The 22,406-nt window shown below is 52.6% G+C and overlaps 2 protein-coding genes across 4 annotated transcripts; both read left to right on the top strand.

The window, feature by feature from the left end:
* Positions 1–178: 178 nt before the first annotated feature.
* Positions 179–12,922, top strand: TMEM183A (transmembrane protein 183A). Of its 2 annotated transcripts, none has more exons than XM_084301895.1 (8): positions 179–348; positions 639–728; positions 3,591–3,746; positions 5,853–6,009; positions 7,123–7,303; positions 10,622–10,702; positions 11,393–11,548; positions 12,592–12,922. In XM_084301895.1, exons 1-8 carry the CDS (start codon positions 252–254, stop codon positions 12,775–12,777), a joined length of 1,104 nt encoding a protein of 367 aa, XP_084158021.1. In that variant the 5' UTR covers positions 179–251; the 3' UTR covers positions 12,778–12,922. The 2 variants fall into 2 exon arrangements, with proteins under 2 accessions (XP_084158021.1, XP_084158020.1); XM_084301894.1 differs by having other exon boundaries at positions 5,850–6,009.
* A 143-nt stretch (positions 12,923–13,065) lies between these two features.
* Positions 13,066–21,869, top strand: LOC311219122 (alpha-1,6-mannosyl-glycoprotein 4-beta-N-acetylglucosaminyltransferase-like). Of its 2 annotated transcripts, none has more exons than XM_084302126.1 (4): positions 13,066–14,128; positions 19,144–19,278; positions 19,586–19,733; positions 20,627–21,869. In XM_084302126.1, exons 2-4 carry the CDS (start codon positions 19,168–19,170, stop codon positions 21,769–21,771), a joined length of 1,404 nt encoding a protein of 467 aa, XP_084158252.1. In that variant the 5' UTR covers positions 13,066–14,128; positions 19,144–19,167; the 3' UTR covers positions 21,772–21,869. The 2 variants fall into 2 exon arrangements, with proteins under 2 accessions (XP_084158252.1, XP_084158251.1); XM_084302125.1 differs by lacking the exon at positions 13,066–14,128 and adding an exon at positions 15,879–15,995.
* Positions 21,870–22,406: the final 537 nt, after the last annotated feature.

Genomic DNA, 22,406 nt, shown 5'->3' with positions numbered 1-22,406 from the left:
GGGGGCAATTACGTCATCAACGGGGACCACTGCTGAAGGGGGGGGGCAGGAGGAGCGATGTCACCCTGCGGTATGACGTCAGAGCGCCGCGCGGGCGGGTGACGTCACGCTCTCGCGAGGCGGGGGGGGCGGGGCAGAGGGGGGGAGGGAGGGGAGGGGAGGGGAGGGGGGGGGGCGGCGCTGTCCCCGCGGCCCCGCGGCGGCCCCGCTCGGGACGGGCCGGGCCGGGCCGGGTCAGGACGGGCCGGGACATGGCCCCGCGAGGCCGCCCCGAAGCCGCCGCCATGCCCAAGAGGGGAGCCCGCAAACGCCTCAAGTTCCGGGCCGACGACGTCTGCTCCGAGCGCGGTGAGGGCCCAGATTTGGGGAGGGCCCAGATTTGGGGCCTTATGGGGGGGGGGACGGGGAAAAGCGGGGCTGGGCCCGGCCTCGCTGAGGGGGTTGGGGGGGAGCTGGGCCCTGCTGGGTGCAGGCCGGGGGTGCCCCCCACACCCCCCCCAGGCACCTTTTGGTGCTGGGTGCCTCCTGCTCGGCTCGGTCCCAGCCCCTTGAGGAGGGATCGGGGCTCTCAGGGCCTCGTCTCCCCTCCCCGTGAGCCGTAACCCGCTGACTCCCCCATCTCCTTTCCCTTCCCGCAGTGACCGTGGCGGATTATGCGAACTCAGACCCGGCCGTGGTGAAATCCGGACGGGTGAAGAAGGCCGTGGCCAACGCGGTGCAGCAGGAAGGTGAGAGCGGGCTGGGCAGTGCAGGGGGGAAGGCTCACCCCGTCCTGCTGGACTCCGTGTGCTGGGGGAGAGCCCCCCACACCCCCTGGGCCTGAGATCTGACAGTCTAATTTGATGCCCGAAAATGAGTCTGCATTTCTCTCTCAGATGCTCAGGCTCCTAGACAGGTTGTTTTTGCAGAAAGCCAGCCACAAACCCAGCAGAATTGCTGAGTCTTCGTTAGTGCCTGAAATGGAAGCCCTGTTTTTTTTTGTTTTTTTTTTGACTTAATATTTGGAGTTATCTGCAGCTTGAAACAATACCACAACAAACAAAAACAAAAAAAAAAATCATGAGTATGACTTTATTACCTTACACAAAACTGTAGATAACAAAGTTATGAAATAAAAGTCTTTGAATTCGGAATAAGGTTGTGGTCGTTCTGGCAAATTGTGCTGTGGTTGCAGGGAGGTCTTTTGAGCGTGTTGTTGTTGTTTTCTTGCAACTGTGTAAGCAAGCAGTTTCCTGAAAATGTATTGCAATATTTTGTTATCTACTTCCTCCTTGTTTTCTAGCTGCTGAGGGCAATAGGAACGTTCTGGGCTAACACTCTGCTTGCTCTAGAGCAGTTGATGTTTAGGATTTGACTCAAATGTAGCTGGTCTAAGGGGTAGAATGGGTTGGGAGTGGATGTTACTGTATCAGCAGTGACAGCTGAACTCTTTATATGGGGAAAACTCCGGTTATGTGGTTGTAATCTTAAATGTTTAAGGAGAAGGTGCCCATTGTATGGGTGCCTGTTTTGGGGGAACAGTACAGGGTGGTGATGCTGGTGATTATCCGTTCTATTCACTACTCCTCGAGCTTTTTATATCAGGGCACCTCCCACTCTCTGCAGTAGGCTGGGGGCTTCCCTCTCCCTGTTCCATCTCCCATTCATCCTTACATTGGCTCTCCCTTTGAGGCAGCGTGGTTCAGCTTCATAGGCAGCAAACTGCATCACCTTTAACATCTTGCCCCCTGCTCTGAGTCCTTGCACCACCTGCCCTGTGCGGCTTAATCCCTCTCCTAAACTCCTGCATCCTATTCCTGGTTTGCCTTCTCGCTGTCTGGATGACTCCAGGTCACAGCAGTCCCTGCCCACCCCTTTCTCAGGGCTTTGCAGAGTCATTGGGGCTTCCCCTTCCTGAGGAGCTGATCCTCGGGGATGTCCTGCAGCCTTATCTGCTGCGCACCATGCTGCAGTTTGTCCCCGCACAGGGACAGCAGGCAGCAGGGAGGAGATCCCCGGGAAACTTTGGCCTTTGGCCTCACTCACCTCTCTTATTTTTTCTGGCTCTCAGCAAACATCGCCCTGCCCGTGGCTGCCAGGAGGCGAGCAGGGGAGCAAAGGCCAGGTGGAATTTTTCTGAGCTTTTTTTCCCTTCCCTTCCTAACCCCTGGGGGCGAGGTGGGATTAGCACTGTGAGATGAGGCGAGGGTGCCTCTCTGGCAAGGTTGCAATGCAGCGTGACTCAGTGTGTGAACAGCCTCGTGTTGTCAGCCCAGGTATCGTGCCGAGCTTTCCTTCCAGGAGTGTGACAGTGTCTTTTTCTCAACCCTTCCCTGACTCCTGATCTGCTGTCAGCCTCTCTTGCGTGGCTGTGTTTGATGGCACAACTTGCTGTCACTCGGCTTGCCATCTGTTTCTCTTTGGCTTTGCCTACAAAGGGTCACGTAGAGAGGGCAGTGCTGTTTGACAGCGTGAAGGATATCACTACTGCAGATGCATACAGTTTTACGAAGTTTCAAAAAAAAAAAAAAAAAGAAAAGAAAATAGGGGACAAAAAAATGGTAGAATTAGCTTAGCAAAGCACTGCAGTCCTCTGCTGTGGCTGAAAGCCTAGGGATGCAGTCCCTTCTCCTAAACTGCTCAAGCTCTGTGTTAAGACTGTCTTTCCACCTGCTGTGTTGCCATTGCAGAGCCTTGCTCTGTGGTTAGAAATGAGAACACTTCCAGCCTAGGTTGGTTTCTGGTCAGTTCCCTATCTTCTTCCGAGCACATTAGGTAGAAAATCAGCGTTCTTGAGTGTGTGTGAGCCTGTACCGTGCAGACTGGCAGAGAGTTTATCGTCCTGGTCTCTCTGTGACAGTGGCTGATGCAGCTGTAACGTAGGGCTGCACCTTTGTTTTTCAAGACTGTACTGTTACTTCCTCACACGTGGATTTTTCTGCCCTAATGAGCCCTCAGTTTATGGATCAACTTGCAAAAATAATGTTTCGTAACAGTGATGCATCTGAACGTCTCCCCTGGAGGCTGCAAAAGAAATACTGTCTCCACTTGCTGTTTTCCTCATTAGGCCAGAGTTTTCCCCTTCACTAAATTCTAGGACAAGTGGAATTCCTGTGCACTTGGCTCCCAGTTGTATTTCTGATGGGTTGTCTGTCTTCAGCCACAGGATCTCTTTGTCCTGCTGAGGAGGAAGTATACCTTCAGGGTGTTCAGGGGACAATTACAGCGTGGGTGGTGGCTTTATACAGACTGAATGGTGGTCATGCAAGGGTGCTCTGGTATGCAGGGCAACACGTTTTATTCAGAGTTGTAAACAGCCTCAGCTAAAGCAATAGGATCATCTGCATAATGTGCTGCTGATTATCCTCGGTGGTAGTTCCTTAAAAGAAGAGGCTGAATAATTGCTTCCAATTCATTCACCTGTGTTAATCTTGCTCTGGCAAGGTAATCCTTAGGCCTAGGATTTACTTGCTTGTGTCACTAGAAGGCTTTAATGAATTTAGGTTGCTGTTTCTTAGCAGTGGCTTTGGTTCCACTGAAGTGTCTCCTGAACTTGGATTGCCTTTTTCTCTTTGCTGACGTACTCACCATGTCGTTGTTTGTCGTTCTAGTAAAATCCCTCTGTGGTTTGGAAGCTTCTTGTGTTCCTTCTGAAGAAGTTCTCTCCGTATCTGGAGAGTCCTGTGACAGCAGCGATGAAATGGACACGAAGGAAAGCATCAGCGGGCGAACTGCGTCTAGAAAAAAGAAGAGCAAAAGGCACAAAGGTACGGTACGGCTGCCAGCCTCTCCTGGGGTGCTCTTCGTGGGCTTCCTCAGGATCTTCTGCATGTGTGATGTTAGAGACTTCTATTTACAGGCTAGTAATGTGGCTCTTCAGGGGATTCTGTAACTCATAATTGTTTAAAAAATAAAATAAATGCCAGGGGGGTGAAATCTACCCCATTTCTCCAGAGAAACCTGCTGTGACTCAGTCAGATGTGTTGCCTTTTCACTTAGGCAGACCTTGGGGTGTGAAATTAAAGCCTAAGAGCTTGTTGCTTTCAGCAAACTTCTCTCAGCCTTAGAAAACTACTGCTGCTCTTCAGGAGTTGTGAAAATTTGCCAGCGGACACGTATTACCGTTTTTCACTGAAGGCATGTAGGTGAAAGCAGTGTTGCTTTGGGGAGGGGGAAAAAAAAAAAAGCACACACAAAAAACATTGCTGCCTGTGATGCGTTTATTGGCAGGATCCAGGCCCTGTTTTCAGGATGTTTCCAAGGCTGCAGTGTGCTGCAAATGGGTTTCAAGAGGTTTCTTAGTTTGTTTTGTTTTTTTCCCCTACAACTGAGCAAATTTGGCCCTGGTAGCACCACAATGCACTAATTCTGTTGCTGTATTTCAGCAGTCACCCTTGGTGCAGCTGTATGGAAAGCAGTACGCCACAAACAACAAGTCTAACACTGACTTGCTGCACTGTGGCACCCTGCAGAATTTCCTAATAAAAGCTTGCTTCTGCTGAAGCACAAGAAAGCAAGTTAAGCTTTGCTTAAGAAAGGAATTTGAACTTATTAATACTGGTACTAATTTGTGCAACAGATCAGTGTCCGGTAAGGACTGTAAATGCAGAGTTCCCCTGGGTTAAGAGTTTAATCTGTTACAGCCTGCTGTGGGTGTGGCTGCTGTAAATCCTCAGTGGTGTAGGTGAGTGCATCCAGAACTTTCCTTGGCAATGAGGGTTGCAGTTATCACATCGGGTTATTACCCTTTGTTGTTAAGCTGATAGTTGAAGATTAAATGTGGCACCCTTGAGTTCTTAAACACCTCCTTCGTGCCACTTGTTTCCAAACCTTGTGGCGTTTTTTTTTTTTTTTTCCTGCCAGTGCTTTGTACAAGTTGTATGTTCTCTTTCTCATAGTGTTGCCACTGCATGGTATTGTTTAGCCATTCATGTTCTATTAAATGTATTTTATCTCCTAAACCTGCAACAACGTTTGTGGAAAAAAATGTGGTGCTAGCTTAAAACCACTGCAGGAATTAAATGAGTTTGTGAACCTTCAGTTTTGGTGAAGAGATTCTGACACACCTCTGAGAACAATGGGCCATTTTATTCATCTCTGAGCTGCGTTAAATGTTTGCCATCTCAGAAGATTTAATTAAAACATGGATTTAATGAGAGCAGCTGATCAGCCATTAGAGGAGTTGCAGAAGGGAATTGCTTGCCCTCCCTTGCAGAACTCCTACAAAAATGTTTTGACCGTTTGAACAAAAGAATTGACAGCTGTGACAACATCTTGATGTTCGGGGACATCTTGTGTGCAGTGTACTTTGACCTGTTAAATGAACCATTTTGATTAAAGAGCAAAGCTTGTCCCTTCACACCGTGGCTGTATTTGCCTTGTGGCCTTTGTTTTTCCACTTAAGTTTTGTTCTTTCATTGGGAAAGAGTCAAGTGCTGCAGAGGGGTCCAGAAAGGCTGTGGGGTCTCCATACCTGGAGACAATCACAAGCTGACTGGACGAGATCCTGAGCGCTCTGTGACACGAAACTGGTGTCAGTCAACCTGCTTTGAGCTGGGCTGTTTGGACTGGAGACCTCCAGGTGTCCCTTCCAGCGGAGATTAGTCTTTGAAGCTGCTACTTGGTACACTTGTGCTACCAGTGCAGCAGTGATAAGCGATGGCATATATCCAGCAAAGGGAGGGTGTTGTGGTTGCACAGGTGGACAAGCTCATGCTAACCAAAACCAGGAGCGGTGACAATGACGTTGTAGTTGCTCGGGTTTGTTTAGATGACTGTTTATACCTGCTAGCAGTATTTAAGTATGTGCCTCTAGATGTGATTTGGCAAAGAGGTTCTTTATTACACTAATGCACCTGTGTTGTATTTAGAAGACCCTGATGGTGACGGTGGAGAAGAATACCCCATTGACATCTGGCTGCTGCTGGCTTCCTACATTCGCCCTGAAGACATCGTCCGGTTCTCTTTGATTTGCAAGAAAGCCTGGACTGTTACTTGCACTGCCGCCTTTTGGACCAGACTCTACAGAAGGTGAGACTCCAGAGGATGATTTAACTACTTGTAGGAGGCTTCAGCAGCGACCGGTTCTCTGCAGAGCTGTAAATTAGAGAATATTTTCCTACAGGCTTGAGAGCATGGTACTTGCATATTGCAGTGATGGTGTGGGCCTTGTTTGGGAAGGTGTTGTGCTGTATTGCCTCTGCTTTGGGAATGGATCTGTGATATATTCCCAGATGCTTCATGTAAGATCTCAAAGCCTTGTGCACTTTTCTGCTTGCAATAGTCTACACGTTCCTGTTCAAAACTGTGCGCTTTGTATATGAAGTGCTCAGAAGATGCTTGCAGTAAGGTCGGTGCTGTTACCTTAAAGGCAAGCAATCCTCACTGGCAGAAACCTTGCCCTGCCTCAAGCTTTGATCATGGTCACCTTCCTGTATCTAGGATGGCATGAAAGAAACTAATGCATTTAGGAGCTGTCTCAGTGGCAGAAATATTTTATAAATGAAACAAAAGAGCAAAGAAGGTCACAACTGGAAACAAATCCTTCTGTCCAGGCGTATGTCACTCAGACTTTCCTTCAGGACAGAACATTTTCTTTACATTTCTCTATCTGTTGCACACGAAACACAAGCAACACAAGTACAGGGCGCATCACAGCTATGGTCATCCTTGCCCCATTTTTTTTATTATTATTTTTTTGAGTGAAGTTCCCTAGCAAAGTCGTCTTTGGCACTTTCTCTGATCACAGTGTGGCTCAGTCATTCACACTGCTCAGGCAGTTGTCCGTAATGATGCAGGGAAGCTCACCTAACATGAGTCCTAGGGAACCTGCATGAATCTGCAGGCCTTTGCCTGTCCTACAACTCAAATACCAGCTGGTCTGTCTGGGGAAGCTGTCTGCAGGGGAATTAGTGGGGAATTGTAACATCACATGCTTCTGTGTGTGCTGGAGCCCGGAGTGATACAGGTGAAGCCTTTGAGACTCTTCAGTAGTTCCATGGAGAGCGGTGCAGAACCCTTGCAGACTGAGCTGACAACGGGTCCTATGATCAATTAGATGTTCGTTTTTCTCAGAGCTCTCTTCTGCATGTTTTTGGCATTCTGAGCCCTCGGGTTATGTTGGCTTTGTCGTTGGCTTTTCAGGCACTACAGCCTGGACGCGTACCTGCCCCTCCGCTTGCGGCCGGAGTCCATGGAGAAGCTGCACTGTCTCCGTGCGTGCGTCATCCGGTCGCTGTACCACATGTACGAGCCTTTTGCATCTCGAGTCTCCAGGAATCCAGCTATTCCAGACAGTACTCCCAGCACTTTAAAAAATTCCAGAGTAAGTGGGATCGCTAAGGAAGTGGGTTGTGTTGGAGATGTTGCTTTTTCTGTTTTTATTCTCTTTCTAAAAGGAAAATAGACATTTAGAACTGTAGAAAAGCCTCAGGCTTAAGGGATCTTGAAAGGTAATTGGATCCAAAATTTTGTGTGAAGCTTGGGAGGTAGGATTAACTTGGACTAATGACTTGTAAAAGTGCATTGGTTATTTGTATCTGCATAGCTACTGCTGCAGGGGATTTTATTTACTCTTCTGGGTGCCTAAGTCCTACTACAACAGCTTTGTAGTTGTCAAAAAGGTGCCTGCTTCCTCGAGTGTCAGAACTGCCAGGGATATTTGCAGCTCTTCCCTCCTCTGTTACAAATTTGTTGCTGGAAGGAGGTGACAGTAGGGTCAGTGTTGATGTCCACTGCTTTATTTGGACACTACCTGTCAGAACACTTCTCTTCTCCGCAGCAGGCAGATGGAGAGATAAGAAGCGACACTGATAGCCACCGAAAGGGAATCATTTCCTACCACATTCCTCCAGGTCACGCGTTGTCTTTGGTGTCTGACTGAGGGAAGGTAGTGACCTTGTGAGCACAGCAAATGTGCAGAGCACATGTCTGCTTTGGGACTGGGCTTGCAGTTGTGTTGGGCTGTAAGGGGTTTGTCACTGGTGTGGGCAGGCAACTCCACCTGCTGTCAGAGCTTGGAGCACTTGTGTATCCATTCCTCTTAAATTTCTATCGATCTTTTAACTCTTATACGCCTCCGGGTTTCTTGTTTGGTTGTAGCTTACAACTGTCTGATACTTTGTGGACAGCTTAAGCAACAGCATGAATTCTCCACCTTCCAAACCAGTTGAATGAGGTTTTTGGAGCCAGACAGAAGTGCCTTTGGTTCAACAGTTGTACAATTTTCCATGCAAAATAGAGCAACCCCATCGCTCTGTGTGTAACATCCCTTCTCTCTTCCTTCCTCTCCCTGGAAAAAAAGAAAACCTCATACTACTTAGGGAGCGTTGAGCGGTAACACAAGCAGGTGGTGCTGCAGAGCCGGAAAAAAGCACAGAGTTCTGTGTGCAGTCATCTCTCTGCATCCAGGGCTCTTCGTTCTCTTTCTGTTTCCCCACTTAGGGTGTCATCTTTGCTTAAAAATAAAAAGCAAAACATTTCTAGGAAGTTCTAACTTATCTTTAGCCCTTCAGAGTCTCATTTCATGGCATGCATGCTGCTTGGATCTGATAGCGTGGCTGTAAGAGCTAGAAACCCTGAGATGGTGCTGTAGGATTGTTATCTTAGAAGTGTTCGTGTTGACATCATAACGGCTTTGGTGCCCCCTGCTAGTGCTTCTACTGTACTAATAGTTTGAGAAAGAGTCTTGAAGTGCAGTCTTCTACAATTCGTCTTTTAAAAAAGGAAATTAAATGGTGATGAGGCTTTGTTTAGGGCAGCGGAGGTCTGACCTAACCCCTCGGAGCACAAAAGAGCTGTCCCAAGCCTGGTCTTGCTGTACTACTGCATTGCAAGACGCTGAGCTCCACGTGTTACTGTGCACTGACACACCTAAGCACGGGGTTATGGAGGAGGATCTGAAATTGCCTCCCCATGTTCTTGCTTTCATGGGCTTTTGGTACCTTTAGGGGTCACTGAAACTAACGGCAGACGCCTACGTAAAGTGCATGTGGCAAGAGGAGCCCCCAGTCCCCCATGTTACCGAATCTAGCTTTTCCTCTTTAATTTCCTTTTTTCTTTCCCTAGCCTAGCTTGTGTGGGACACTGGAGCCGTTATGGTGTCAGCAGAAGTGTTTGCCCTTTAAAGACACCCCCATTAATTTTGGTGGAGCGGCAGGCCGTACGGCGCGTCTGAAGGGCAGGACGGCTGACCCGTGGACAACATCCTCTGCCCCTTAGGAGGTACTGACCATTTTGTGCTTCACTACTTGCCTTGACCAAACAAGTTGCTAGACCAGGCCGCCTGTGCAGGTGAATGACAAATGCTGCTGATGGTGGAGTTAAACTCAGCAGCAGCTGCGCACCTGAGGAAAGAAAAATCTGGAGAATGTTACCTGCAAAAAGTGAGGGTCACCTTCTCCCAGGTGGAGGTTCCGTGATGTGCGTTTCTGAGCTTGACTTCCCAAAGCTTTGCTGGTCACCTCGTGAAGACTGTTGAGATAAAGAGCTTCTAATGACTCCTATGGATGTGACTCAGAGCTGAAGTACAGGGTCTTGTATCGCCTGTAGCTGCTAATTACAGAGGTTCAGTGGTGGAGAATGGCTCTGGCTTTGTTTCAGTTGGGGTCCCTCTATACTGGATTTAAGTTAAATGTGTGCTTCCCCCCGTGACCCAGCCAGGCCTTCTTGGTGCACCAGAGCTGGCACGTGTGTCACGAGGAGTTGTCTTTATCAGTATTACTCTTCCTTTTCCTGTTGACGCTGCTTGAAAGGACCAGATCAGACCAGCTGTGGAGGGCTGGCATGTGTGGTGTAGAAACATGGTCAGTGGTGTGTGCATTGACTCGCCAGGTTGTTGTGTTGGCTGTTAAGGTAGTTGCTGCCGCTCAGTGGCAGGCAGGGAATTTCCCTTCTCCTTGTTTTAATGCAGGAGTTCTGCTGGGACTCCTGCTAGAAGTAGAGCTGCATGCTGGGATGGAACCTGTGGACCGTATGGTGATAACTCTGTTAAATTAGAGGACTCTTGGTGTATGTCTGCGTGGGAGGGCAGTGCTGGTTACCTCAGGTGTTGGAGGAGGTACTTCTCTCATTTTCCTTTGAAACGGGAGCAGTAGGTTGATAGAAACTGCTGACGTGGCAGTGTTTTTGTGCTCTGAAGTATGATAGTGCCCAGTGTCAAGACTTTCTTTTGATTCTTAAGTGGCTTTGGACCTTTATCATCTGTCACCTCGAAGGTCATACATCAGTCTTTGCGTTTCCCTCTGGATTCTCTCCTTCTTGAGCCTCGTTCTAAGTGGCTGCTTTGCGTAGTCTTGTTTGGAGTCTGGTTTATTGGCAGTTCTTGGTGGGTGCAGGAACCAGGTGAACCTGCACTGCTCATCTCTGCCTTACCAAAGGGACAAATAGCACAGAGAGATTTCTGTTTAGCAGGTCAGTGGCTACAAGTTGTATCATCCCACTGCACTGTGAATTGGCCAACTTGAGACTGGGAGACTTAAACTGCTGGGTGTGATCTCTGAACATAATTAATTTGAGTAAATGGCTCCTAACTGTTCCTATGTAATTGTGTTTGTAATTGGAAGCCTTAATGCTCTGCTAAAACTTATTTAAAGCGGTGCCTCCAAGGGTTTCATAGTTGTGTATTTCTTTTTTTCTACCTCAGTGTCTGCTTTTCTGGTGCAAAAAGCTTGAAGGGAACAGACAAGAAGCAATGTGGGAATTCAACTTCAAGTTCAAAAAGCAGGTATGAAAGCCAAACTGTCATGAAAGAAAAACCAGAATAGCTCTGGCTTTTTTTTTGTTTTCTTCTTTTTAAGAAGTAATTGTATTTCTGAGTGGTGGAAGGGAAGGTGGAAACATTTTGAGTGAGTTCGGACAGTAAATGGAAACTCTGAATCACTTGGGAAGCTGAAACTCATTCTGAAACTGCGCTCAGTTTTCAGTCTATATCACCAAGATGTGTCCAGTCATGTGCTTTTATCTTTGCATTTGATATTTTGTTTCCTCATTGATCCGCTGTAAGATGTGGATTGTTTGTCACCCCAAATAATCTTGTCTTTGGATAAGATAAGTGATCTACTGATTACCACTAGAAAACAGACTGTTTAAGTCGAGTGGTCAAAATGTAGATCTAAATCTGAAACTGCTTGTCTTACCACTGGAAGGATTTCCCCAAGAAGTGAGGAAAGCCAGTGCCTGCCAAGAAAAAGCACTGGGTCTTGGGAGAAGCTTGTAGCCTAAGGCAACCCTGGGAATTCTGCAGCTTTCCTGTCTAAAGAAATGGCCCTTCAGATTCCTTTTCCCGAGTGGTGGCTTGTTGTTGTTTATGTAACGCTGCCCAAGTGTATGGGAATGTGGTGAGAACCTGCTAGTCAGAACTGGTGAGAAGAAACCAAAGGCTCCTGCTTAGCTAAACGTGTCTCTTTCTTTGAAGTCTCCCAGATTTAAGAGCAAATGTTGCAAAGGTCTTCAGCCACCCATCCAGTATGAAGAAGTCCATACGAACCCTGACCAGGATTGCTGTTTACTGCAGATCACCACCTTTAACTTCATATTCGTGCCAATAGTCATGGGTATGACGTTTACCTTGGTAAGTGTTTGAGTAATCCACCACACAATCTTTGCACGCGCAGGTTTTGAAAGGAGAGGGAAACCTCTGGTGTATAAATCCTACTGCAGCACCAACCAGCCGGTTGTGGGAGTCTCAAGGTTAACGATCAGAGGAATTGCTAAGGATCTCCTCAATTTAGCTGCTTGCAGATCCATCAGCTCTTCCCTGTTTAGGGGAAGAAGCTGAGTTTGTGTGCATGTGCAGCAGCTGGGAGCAGATCAGTTCTCAGCACCACAGCAGGGGAGAAGTGGGGAGGCAGGAGAAGAGGTATTCCCTCCTTAATAAAATCTCTCCTTGCCTCAAGGCAGCAAATTCTGAAAGCAGAACCTGTACGAGCAAACTCCTGGAATATGTCTGTGGTCCCTGATTGCTGGGAGAACCGGTGGCTTTAGAACCAGCAAGCTGTGCTCCAGTTGGAGGTGTTGCATCAGAATGGAGCACAGGCGTGGTTAGGTGTGGGACAGCACCTGTGTCTGCACCTGTAGTCTTGTAACTTTGTGCAGGGTTGGCCTGTGCCCAAGGGAGGCTCGGGCTGGCCTCACCTAAAGCAGAGCAGTGAATCCAGGCTTCCTCTGAGAGCCACTTGCTTGCATGCTCACATTGTTACTTGGGGTTGCCAGTTGAAGAGGACTGGTTTGAATTCAGTTTTGGAGTCAGAGTATAACTTTCCAAGCACCTGAAGTACCCTGGATATGTACAGCTTCATTCTTAGCAATTTACATTTACTTTTTTTTTTTAATTTTCTTTTTTCTTTAATTCTTCTGCTTATTCATTGCTTTGATTTTTGAAATGGTATCTTTTCTCCTTCTAGGTAAATAAAAATTAAATCTAAATTGCTTTGTGGAAAACCTACCTGAAGGGAGTCAATCATTCTTTATCAGTAATGTATTTTAAATGCTGATGTAACCAAAAAGAACTGATTTTCATACCTCCTGTCAGCGATCAGTCTGCATTTATCTGGAAACAGGCATTTCTAGAATCTGTCTGCCTCCTACAGCACCTCCTTGTCTCTCTCCTTGCAGTTCACCATCAACGTGAGCACAGACATGAGGCATCATCGCGTGCGTCTGGTCTTCCAGGACGCCCCTGTCCGCAACGGCAAGAAACCGCGCCTTGACCAAGGAGTGCAGGTTGTGCTGGACCCTGTGCATAGCGTGCGGCTCCTGGATTGGTGGCACCCACAGTACCCCTTCTCTCCAAAAGCTTAGTGCTCTCCTGCGTCTGCAGCAGCCGGCAGGTGACTGAATCTGACAGGCTGAAGAAAATTTCTAGGAACCAGGAAATCCTGTTTTTTGTTTTGTTTTTTTTTTCTTAAAATAAATTCTGCAGCCTCCCTGAAAGTGGTTGAAGCTACTGAGCTAGTCTGTATGTATATAACTTCTGGTCAGTGATGAGCAGAGCTGAGTGTAAAGCAGAAACTATTTGTAAACACTTTTATGTAAAATTCACGTTTTATGATTTGAAAGGAGCTCCCTGGAACTGTTCATTTAAAATCCTTTTGGTGCTAACGAAAGTGGTCCTGTTTTCTGTTGTTCAGGAAGAAGCAGGAAGTCTTGCTTTTGAGCTTTAATGTGACCGGAAACAATTGACAAATGAGATGCATGTTTTTTGTTTTTTTTACTGCCACATGATTGCATTCAAATACAGTGTGATATTTCAGTGTCTGAAAGCAGTAAGCAAAGCAGCAATGATCAACAATAATGCTGATTCACAGTCCAACAGACGTTTAAAGAACAGCATACGTGATCAAACAAAGGCGTTATTTCAAAGAGGATTTGTAAGGCAAAGGTCTTTCCTGAGTGTAAAGATATTCCAAGTTCTCACGGTGATGTTCCCCTTTGAAAAGAAGATCTAAACTTCTAAAATTTTTCAGAGGTACTTCGTCAGGTACTTTTCAGAGAAGATGGAGGGAGAGGAGATGCAGGGGATAAACTAAAGTAACTTGAGCAGCTGTGAAGGACTTGAGTCTGTTTTTTGTCAGAGCAGTGGAGCAGTGTTGGCCTGTTGACACTGGAAAGCTCAGAAGCAGTCAGCGATTTAGCTCTTGACCAAACAAATTTAATTGCCATGAGGAAGAAGAAACCCTGAAACTTTCTGCAGCTGCTGTGGCTCTGGGGTGCTTGTTAGAATGGTAGAATATCCCGAATTGGAAGGGACCCACAAGGATCATCGAGTCCAACTCCTAGCTCTGCACAGGACCTAAAATCGGACCCTGTGTCTGAGAGCAGTGTCCAAACAGTTGAACTCCAGAAGGCTCGGAGCCATGACTGTCACCATAGGGAGCCTGTTCCAGTGCCCGACTGCCCTCTTGCTGAAGAACCTTTTCCTAATGTCCAGCCTCCCCTGGTGCAGCTCCTGCTGTTCCCTCAGTTCAGTGGTCACCAGAGAGAAAAGATCTTGTTTGAGGAGGGAGTGGGGTGCTGAGGCTGGGCCTGTGAGGAGCAGCCTGTCGTGCCCAGAGTGAATTGGGCAGGAAATTCAGTGGGTGAGCATCTTGCTGCTGACAGCCGCGGGTCTCCTGGAGGAGTGGCAGCAGGCAGAGGAGGTGCTGGCACGCAGGTGAGTAACGGCAGAGGTGGTAACCCCATACTGAGCTCTGCTGTCCACCAGTGACTGAGCTTCAGTCCTGTTTGACATCAGATCTTGTCTCAAGCAGGGGTAACAAAGCATTTCTTGTCTGTTGGCCACGTATTCTGTTTGGTGAAGCTCCTGGAAAGCAGCGGGTGACTGGGAGAGGGAGTTCTTCATTTAACATGCAAATAACCCACAGTCCCTGTAGCTGCCTGGCAGGAGTTTCTCTCATGTGCTTCTGCCCCAGTGTAAATCACCACCAAGGACATCTGCCCGTCACGGAGCTGTGTTAGAGCTCTGTGATGTTGACTTCAAACAAATGCGTTTGGAAAAACTCCTGCCTCAGTTTCCCTTTTCTCTGCTGCTGAGCAGGTATGTTGGAACTGGCAGGTAAGTTCCAGTGCAAGAAAAGTGTGTTACAGCTGAGATAACAAAGCGGGTTCCTGTGACAGTGGAGCTTGGTCCGACCTGTGATTGCCTTTGGCCTGCAAGAAAAGAAAGGGTGGCTTTGAAGTGCTGGGGCTGCTGCTGTGGAGGGATTTTCCATTCAGGCATTGTGCAATGCATGAGTGTGCGAAGTGCCTGTGCAGAAGGAAGCTGATTCGGGACAGCGTGAGTATCGGAGTCATCTTTGTGGTGGGGCTAGGAATCGGTGAACGCAGCAACAAGGCCTTGGTAGTCACAGAGCGTGGTTCCTCTGCTAGAGGAACTCCTCCAGCAGCGCGTGGTGCAGACCACAAATGGCTCTCAGCCCTGTAGCTCTGCCAGGAGGGGCAGCTGGGGGCGCAGCAGCAGGAAGCAGGAGGGGCAGGGTGTTTCCTGTGCCCAGCGGGCTTGTGGTTTGAAATTTGGGTATTGAAATGTGGATGGAGAAGCCTCACGGGAAGAGCTGCCCTGCGGTCTGTGAGGGGCAGGGGTGCTGCGAGGCTGTGCTCTGCCTGCCCTTTGGTGAGGTGAGGGGCTCCTGGCCAGACCTCAGCCCTGAATTTGGGGCTTTCCACCCCTTACCTCTCACACACAGCCCTTGCAGGAACATCCTTCGTGCTCTCACATGAGTGGGGCGAGCTCCTTCCACTCGAGCTCACCCAAAGCCTCGTGCTCATCCCTCTGCCTCTCATCTGGGTCACCAGCTGCAGGTGATGCTGTGACAAAACTGATCCCCGCTGTGGCTCGGGGTGAGGATAACATCCCCTGGCGGTCAGCACGGGCCCCTACTGCGATGGCCGGAGCCCCGATGCTCTCCCTGGTGCGTGGGGCCCTGTTTTAGCTCCACTTTGTTCTGCTCGGGCTCCTGAATAATGAAGGGCCGTAAGCTGATCCGGCACGGCGCTCGGGTTTCCACACGGAGGTCGGGGAGGCTCGGGGAGTCTCGGCCATCCCCATGGCCTCACCCTGCCCCTCTCCTTGCTGGTATTTTCCTTGCCACTGGTCCAGCTCCGTGCCCCCAGCTGCTGCACGTGCAGATCCTCGTAATTCAGTTGATAAAAGGTGGGAGAGCCCAACCCCGTGCTGGTTGTGCCCGGACACCGCAACCTGCACCGTGGCCCCCCTTCTGCAGCACCTTTGGGATTCCCTGCCCAATGCAAGGACAAGGATGGAGCCAGGCTGCGAGCGAGGGGACCTGCACCTGGCACAGCCCCAGGGCTGGCTTCGAGGCCCCGCTTCCTCCCACTGGGGCAGGAAGCACCGAGCCCCAGTTCCTTCCTGCGCTGGGCTCGGGGCCATGACAAGGACGGCCCCGCCGCCTCCTGCAGCTTGTGGCTGGGCAGCAATTCACTGCCGGCCCCGCTGCAGCTCCCCGGGACCTTTCAGCACGAGAACGGCCCCGTTCTGAGAAGCCAGGGCCGGCCTGAAGGTAGGAGAGGTCCTGGCTGGCGAGGGGATGAGGGAAATGGGATTGTGTTTTGGATAAACGAAGTGGGAGAGGAGCAGGGCCACCAGCACGTCGCTGTGTCAGGGGGTTGGGATGTGGCTCTGGGGGTGCTGCAGGTGGTTGGTGGTGGGCACCGCGGCCACGAGGGCTGCCGGGGGGTCCTGCACGGCTCGGGGGAAGCGGTGGGCCCCAAGCAGTGGATTCCCAAAAGGAATTTGGGGTGCGGGGGCCTGGTGAGAGCCCCGGGGGGGCTGCTCTCACCTGTGGCTGTGGGGTCGATGATGGAGAGGGTGTCTGGATGGGATGCAGGCGGTGTCCCTGTAGGATGCCTGATCCCGGGGGAGGCCGGGGCTGCCCTGACCACCGCAGCAGGGCTGGGGGCCCTTCGCCCAGCCTGGCTGGTTCATCGAGCTCCTGGCACGGGGCCGAGGCCGCCCGTGGACGCTCCTCCTCTGCTGGAGGCAGGTGAGGGCTGGGGTGGGGCTTTGCAGAGCGAGAAACCAGAGCCCGGCCAGAGGAGCTGCGGACGGCGAGCCCGCACCCACAGCCCAGGTCCCCGCGTGCCCCGTAAGTCTGTGCCATCCCTGTGGGGTCGTCCGGAGCGGTGCTGGGGGCTGAGCCATCATCCTCAGGGCCTGCACGGGAAAGGGGTGCCTGGGGAGAGGGCAGGGGGCTGGAGCTTCCCCGTGCTGTTGGCTGCAGGGACCAGGTTGGACCCGAGCGTCCCCTTACCGAGCTGCCCTTGGAGACCCCTCGTGCTGCAGGGAGGTAGGAGACCTGTATCGACCTAAAGCTTTGCCTCTTGGAGTTCTGGGGTGGAGAAATGCATCTCTTCCTCTCCTTCCTCCCCCTGGGCTGACCTTTGAGCAGGGAGACCCATGGGGCACCGGGTAGGGCCCTTGGCTGCTTCCCAGGACCAGCAGCGCCCCGAGCAGCTGGGATTTGCCCTCGCGGGGCTCGGTGCCACCCCAATTTGTCACATCCCCCACTCGTGTGAGCAGTGTTTTTGGCACTGGGTTAAACCATGCCCAGATCTGCCTTGGGGACCCCTCCAGGCAGCGATGAGAGGCGCTGAGCCCTGCCTCGTGCACCCAGCCCTCACCGCGTTGGGCAACACAGCCCTTTGCCCTGCCTCAGTTTCCCCAGTGCCACCTGGCACCGCCGAGCCCCAGCTGCTGCCACCCCCTGCGAGCAGCCCAACCTCTCCCAGCGCCACGGGTGGCAGCCGGGAGCATCCGGCCTCTGTTTGCAGCCTTTGTGGAGCGAGGCTGCGCGTTTCCTCCTCCTTGTTCCCCTCGGAGTCAAGGCCACTGCTGTCACCGAGCTGTCTCGGAGCTGTCTCAGAGCCCGCTGGGCCACAAGGCTCCTGACAAAGCGGAGGAACCACGACGTGACCGTGGCACCACAGCGTTGTCCCCGCTTGCGCTGATCTCAGTGGGCTGCTGGAGGAAAAATGGAGAAGTGAAAGCAGGGAGTTCATCATCATTCATTCGTTACCTTCCGTCCTCTGCTAAGCCTGCGGAGCGGGGCGATGCCGGAGGCTCCAGGAGTGTGTGACCGGGGGGGGACCAACCGCAGGGACCCGTCCCCTATGGGATCCCCTTTTCCCTGCTCCAAGCCAAGCCGTGCTCGGGAGGCTCTGGGGCTGCTCAGCAGTGCCGTGTTTTCCACCCAGGACCCTTTGGCCTCACGGAGCATCAATGGGAGCAGCCCCGTGCAGGGTCGGGTGCTGAGCCCTGGTGTTCCCAGCCCATCCCCTGGCTTCGGTGCTGTCCCACAGGGCAAAGAGAAGCCCAGGGGCATGGGGAAGAGCTGGCTGTGGGGCTGGCCTAGGGCAGGGAGCACCCCAAATCCCGCTGTGCTGTGCCCCCTGGGCCTTGGAAGAGGTTTCAAACAGCTCTGAGAGCTTTGAAGAAGCGGCGATAATCAGAGCGCAGCCATCGCGGCGTCTCCTTTGGCCCCTTCCCTGACACCCGCTGGGTTCAAGCCAGGTGAAGTGGCTCCTCTGCTCCCCTTGGCCGGGCTGGGGCTCGTTAAGGCTGCGATCAGCCAGCCCTACAGGGGTGGGAAGGTGAGGCTGACCCCGATAACGTGATGCCTCGGCTGATCCCAGCTGCCTCAGCTCAAAGGCCGAGGAGCCTGGGGCGTGAGCACCCTTCAGAGGCTCCGCTTCGTGGGAAACCGTGATGTAAGGAAGAGGCTGAGGAGGGGAAAAAAAAAAAAAGGGAAGAGCTTCCCCAGCCCAGCAGGAGCAGCACGTTCCCCCCCTGCCCCCCCAGGAAGCAGGGCAGGCTCGGATGGCAGCTCGGTGTGTTGTAGTCGCTGATCTCCAAGCAGCACTCCCAGGTGAGGTCAGCAAGGATGGCTGCTGGCTCATTAGGATGTTAACACCCCCCACCGAAGGATTTTGGGGCCGAAATCTTTTTTTTTTTTCTCTCCAAATAGTTCGGAGGGGCCCGAACTCCAGGGCAGGGCTGCGGGACCGGAGGTGCTGCGCCGGCTGCTGCCGCCTGGAGAGCGTGGGTGTGCTGGGAGCATCCCACGTCCACGCTTTGAGCAAGGCTTCGCCTCCCCCTGGGAGCTGCTGACTTTTTGTAGAAGTCCTGGGTGAAGCCTGGCAGCTCCCGGCTTTTTTCCTGTGCTGCCTGGGAGGGCTTTTCCTCAGCGGCTCCGTGTTGAAAGGCGCTTTCACCAGACACTGCGAGCGGTTTGGATGCACGCGCTGCGTCTGCCCCGCGGCGCTGGGCACTCGCTCTCCACTTTCCCCTGTTCCAGGGCAGCCCCAGCATTTAGAATGGAAAAACCCCAGATAAACACAGGAGCCTTTTAGCCTCCTGCCACGCCTCTGCTGCGAGGGAGAATATCTTAAGGGCAATGTGAGCTCCTTGAAGGTGACTTTTCCCCCCCACCACCACCCCAGGGGCAGCTTTCTTGTCATTCCAAGCAAGGGACGTGGCTGGGCAGGGGTAGGGGTGGCTGCTGGCAGCTGCCTGGGATCGGAGGTGATGGCACAGGTCCTGCCTGCTCGGTGCAGGACAGAGGCAGGAGCAGGGGCTGGGGACACTGCCTTGTCCCTGTGGTACCTATCCTGGGGTCGTGCTGTGCTCTCATCTGCCTTTTCCTCCCCCAGGCCTCAGCGGGCTGGCCCGGTGCTATGAGATGCTCCCCGAAGCGCTGCCTCACGGCTGCGCTCACAGCCTTCGTCCTCCTCCTCCTCTTCCTCCTCCTGCACAGGGGCAGCTGGCAGGAGCAGGAGCCCCTCGAGGTGAGTCCTGCACCGGTGTCATCCCCCTGGAGGGGGGGAACTGGGATGTCCTCCACTGCACATCCCCTGCCTCCCTGCCCCGTATGGATCCTCACGGCTGGTTCTGCTCCCTCCCTTGTCCCGTGGCATCCCCAGCTCTGCCTTCTCCCCTCCCTGGTGTTGCTCTGTACGCTTGGGGCTGCCCCAAAGCAGGATTTGGGAGGGCAGGATTTGGGGGCTCTCCCTTGCCCTTTGCTCCCCCCACCTCGCGTGCATGCAGCCATCAGCACCCCGGGCTCTGAGCTGACCTCCTGTGGCTCCCATCCAGGTGGAGTTTAGGGACCTACCCCCAGACGCCACCCTGCAGATCCTGAAGCCAGAAGGGGCCCTGAACATCCTCCAGGACCTGGACAACCTCTCTGCGCCCCACAACGTCTCCTACCACCTCCTCGCCGGCTCCCTGCCACCCCGCAAAAGTGAGTGGCTCTGGGACCCTGGGTTGGGCAGGGCTCTGGGGTTGTCCTCCCTCAGCAGGAGGTGGGGCTGGGTGACTGGGTGACCCCAGGGTGGGAGATGCACACTGAGCTCTTGGACGGGTACGCAAAAAGCAATTCACGTGCCCTGGGGAGGAGCTCAGGGCAGCCCCGGGCACGTTTGTGCCAAAACCAGTGACCCAGCACGGAGTCACAGAACAGTTTAGGTTGGAAGGGACCTTAAAGATCGTCTAATCCCAACCCCTGCCGTGGGTGAGGACACCTCCCACTGGATCAGGTCATGCAAAGCCCCATCCAGCCTGGCCCTGAGCACCTCCAAGCACAAGGCATCCACGGCTTCTCTGGGCAGACACGCGCTGTGCTGTACAGAAAGGGAATGAGAGAAGTTGCAGCAAATAAGAAATCTGAACAAAAACCACAAGTTGTCCACAGGGAAGGCACAGAATTGCCTCATCCCCCTGTGTTTCATCGTCATGAGGTTCAGAATGGGGTAGAGACATGGCTCCGAGGACACGGAGCTGTACCATGATGCCATCCCAGACCCGCGAACTGTATCTGCCCTTTCTTCCCCATGTTTTGTGTTTTTAAGGTGTCTTTTTCCTGGATATTTCCTCTTCGGAGGAGCCCCTGACTGCTCATCCTGGCCTCTCCCTGCCCTTTGGTACAGTTTTTGGTACCTCCTGAGATGCTGGTGGCTTCAGGAAGGACCCTGAAGGCCTCGGACTTGAGGCCATGAATAGGACTAACTGTGTGGGCTGGCTATGTGGAGAGCTGGAACCCCCTTTTTCATGGCTTGCAGGGAAAAAATCTCCCCGGGTTGCATCCTGGGTCTCCCCCTCAGCCTGCTGATGCCTTTTTTTTTTTTTTCCTTGCAGAGTTCTTGACGGTGGGGCTGTCGTCAGTGCGGCGGCCACGCGGCTACTACCTCCCGGCCACGCTCACGTCCCTCTTCAAGCAGTCGACAAAGGAGGAGCTGCAGGAGATGGTGGTGGTGGTGCACCTGGCTGACACGGACCCTGGCTGGAACGCCCGGGTGGCCGCCGACATCACCCGCAAGTTTGCTCACCGCATCCTCCTGGGCCAGCTCCTGCTGATCCACGCTCCCCAGGAGTTTTACCCGACCCTGGAGGGCCTCAAGAGAAACTACAACGACCCGGAGGAGCGGGTGAAGTTCAGGTCCAAACAGAACGTGGATTACGCCTTCCTCCTGGCCTTCGCCGCCAACCTTTCCTCCTACTACTTGATGATCGAGGACGACGTGTGGTCTGCCAAGTCCTTCTTCACGGCCATCCGAAAGGCAGTGGCCTCGCAGGAAGGCACGACCTGGGCCACCCTCGAGTTCTCCAAGCTGGGCTACATCGGTAAGCTCTACCGCTCCAGTGACCTTCCTCGCCTGGCTCGCTTCCTCCTCCTCTTCTACCAGGAGATGCCCTGTGACTGGCTGCTGGTCTACTTTCGCCTCCTGCTCACCCAGAAGGACGTCATCCGCTTCAAGCCCTCCCTCTTCCAGCACATGGGCCTCTACTCCTCCTTCCAGGGCACCGTCAACCGGCTGGAGGATGATGAGTTTGAGGCTGATGCCATGGACCTCCCGGACAACCCTCCCGCAGCCTTGTTCACCAGCATGACCGTCTTTGAGAACTACGAGCCCCTCAAGGCTTACAGTGCCTCAGGGGGGTACTTTTGGGGGAAAAACCCAGAAGATGGCAGCACCTTCTGCATCGTCTTCCACCAGCCAGCCCGCATCACCCGTGTGCGGGTGCGGACAGGCTCTGATGAGCGCCAGGGGGATTTCTTGCGCGCGGGGGTGCTGGAGCTGGGCCGGAGGCGACGGGCTGATGGCCGGGACTGCTCTGCCTACATCACCGTGGGCACCTTCGAGAAGGGGCTCTTTGAGAGCAGGGGGCTGGAGAAGGGAGCGCCCGGCCCCGTGGAGTGCGTGAGGATCCGGGTGACCAAGGGCCAGAGCGAGTGGCTCATCATCCAGAGCATCGACATCTGGACGGCGGCAGAGAGCTGACCGCGGGGCGCTGGAGCGGTTGGGTTTTTGCACTAACGAGGAGCTTTTATTTTTTTCTCGGCCCCTTTTCAGATGGGGAATTAAATTATTCAGTCCCACCGGTCCTGCCTGCTGTCTCCAGAGGGATGGCGGGGCAGCAAGGAGGTGGATGGGGTCAGCCCGGGGGATGCTGCAGCAAGCGGTGCCCAGCCCCAGGGGGTTGGGTTCTGCTGTGGGGCTGCAGCCCCGATTTGTAGGGGGCAGTGATCTACAGCTCAATCTGCATGCCCAGACAGAGCTACCAGCTTCCCTGCTTAGAGCAGAGCGCTGCTTCCTTCACCTCCTGGTGTCCTTCGTGGCACTTCCTTTTCCCTGGAGCCCCCCCTGCCCCAAACTTCCCCCCTGGGATCCCAGAGCCCTCTAACGCTGCAGTGTCCCCGTGGCTTCCCTGGGTGGGAAGTGGGAAGCATTTCCTCCTGGGCATGATGGTGCGTGGGACAGGGCTAACTGGCTAATTAATCAAGTAATCAGACTAATTAGCCAGGCAGCAGCATTTTTTGCAACCTCTCTGTATCACACCATCCCCACCTTAGCTGTCAAACCCATCACTTCCCAATTTCTAACCTGTTTTCTTTATCCTGTTCCCAAGCTGTTCT

This window comes from Netta rufina (assembly GCF_964035555.1).
Source record: "Netta rufina genome assembly, chromosome: 26".
NCBI lineage: Eukaryota > Metazoa > Chordata > Aves > Anseriformes > Anatidae > Netta > Netta rufina.
Note: the sequence above shows the minus strand (reverse complement) of the source record. Positions and strands in the feature narration are given on the sequence as shown.

Excerpts from the sequence above, each read along its gene's own strand:
- TMEM183A (XM_084301894.1), top strand. The coding sequence starts at position 252 with ATGGCCCCGCGAGGCCGCCCCGAAGCCGCCGCCATGCCCAAGAGGGGA. Across the intron at positions 10,703-11,392 it reads ACTTCAAGTTCAAAAAGCAG|TCTCCCAGATTTAAGAGCAA; the intron begins GTATGAAAGCCA and ends CTTTCTTTGAAG. Across the intron at positions 11,549-12,591 it reads TGGGTATGACGTTTACCTTG|TTCACCATCAACGTGAGCAC; the intron begins GTAAGTGTTTGA and ends CTCTCCTTGCAG.
- LOC311219122 (XM_084302126.1), top strand. The coding sequence starts at position 19,168 with ATGAGATGCTCCCCGAAGCGCTGCCTCACGGCTGCGCTCACAGCCTTC. Across the intron at positions 19,279-19,585 it reads AGGAGCAGGAGCCCCTCGAG|GTGGAGTTTAGGGACCTACC; the intron begins GTGAGTCCTGCA and ends GCTCCCATCCAG. Across the intron at positions 19,734-20,626 it reads CTCCCTGCCACCCCGCAAAA|AGTTCTTGACGGTGGGGCTG; the intron begins GTGAGTGGCTCT and ends TTTTCCTTGCAG.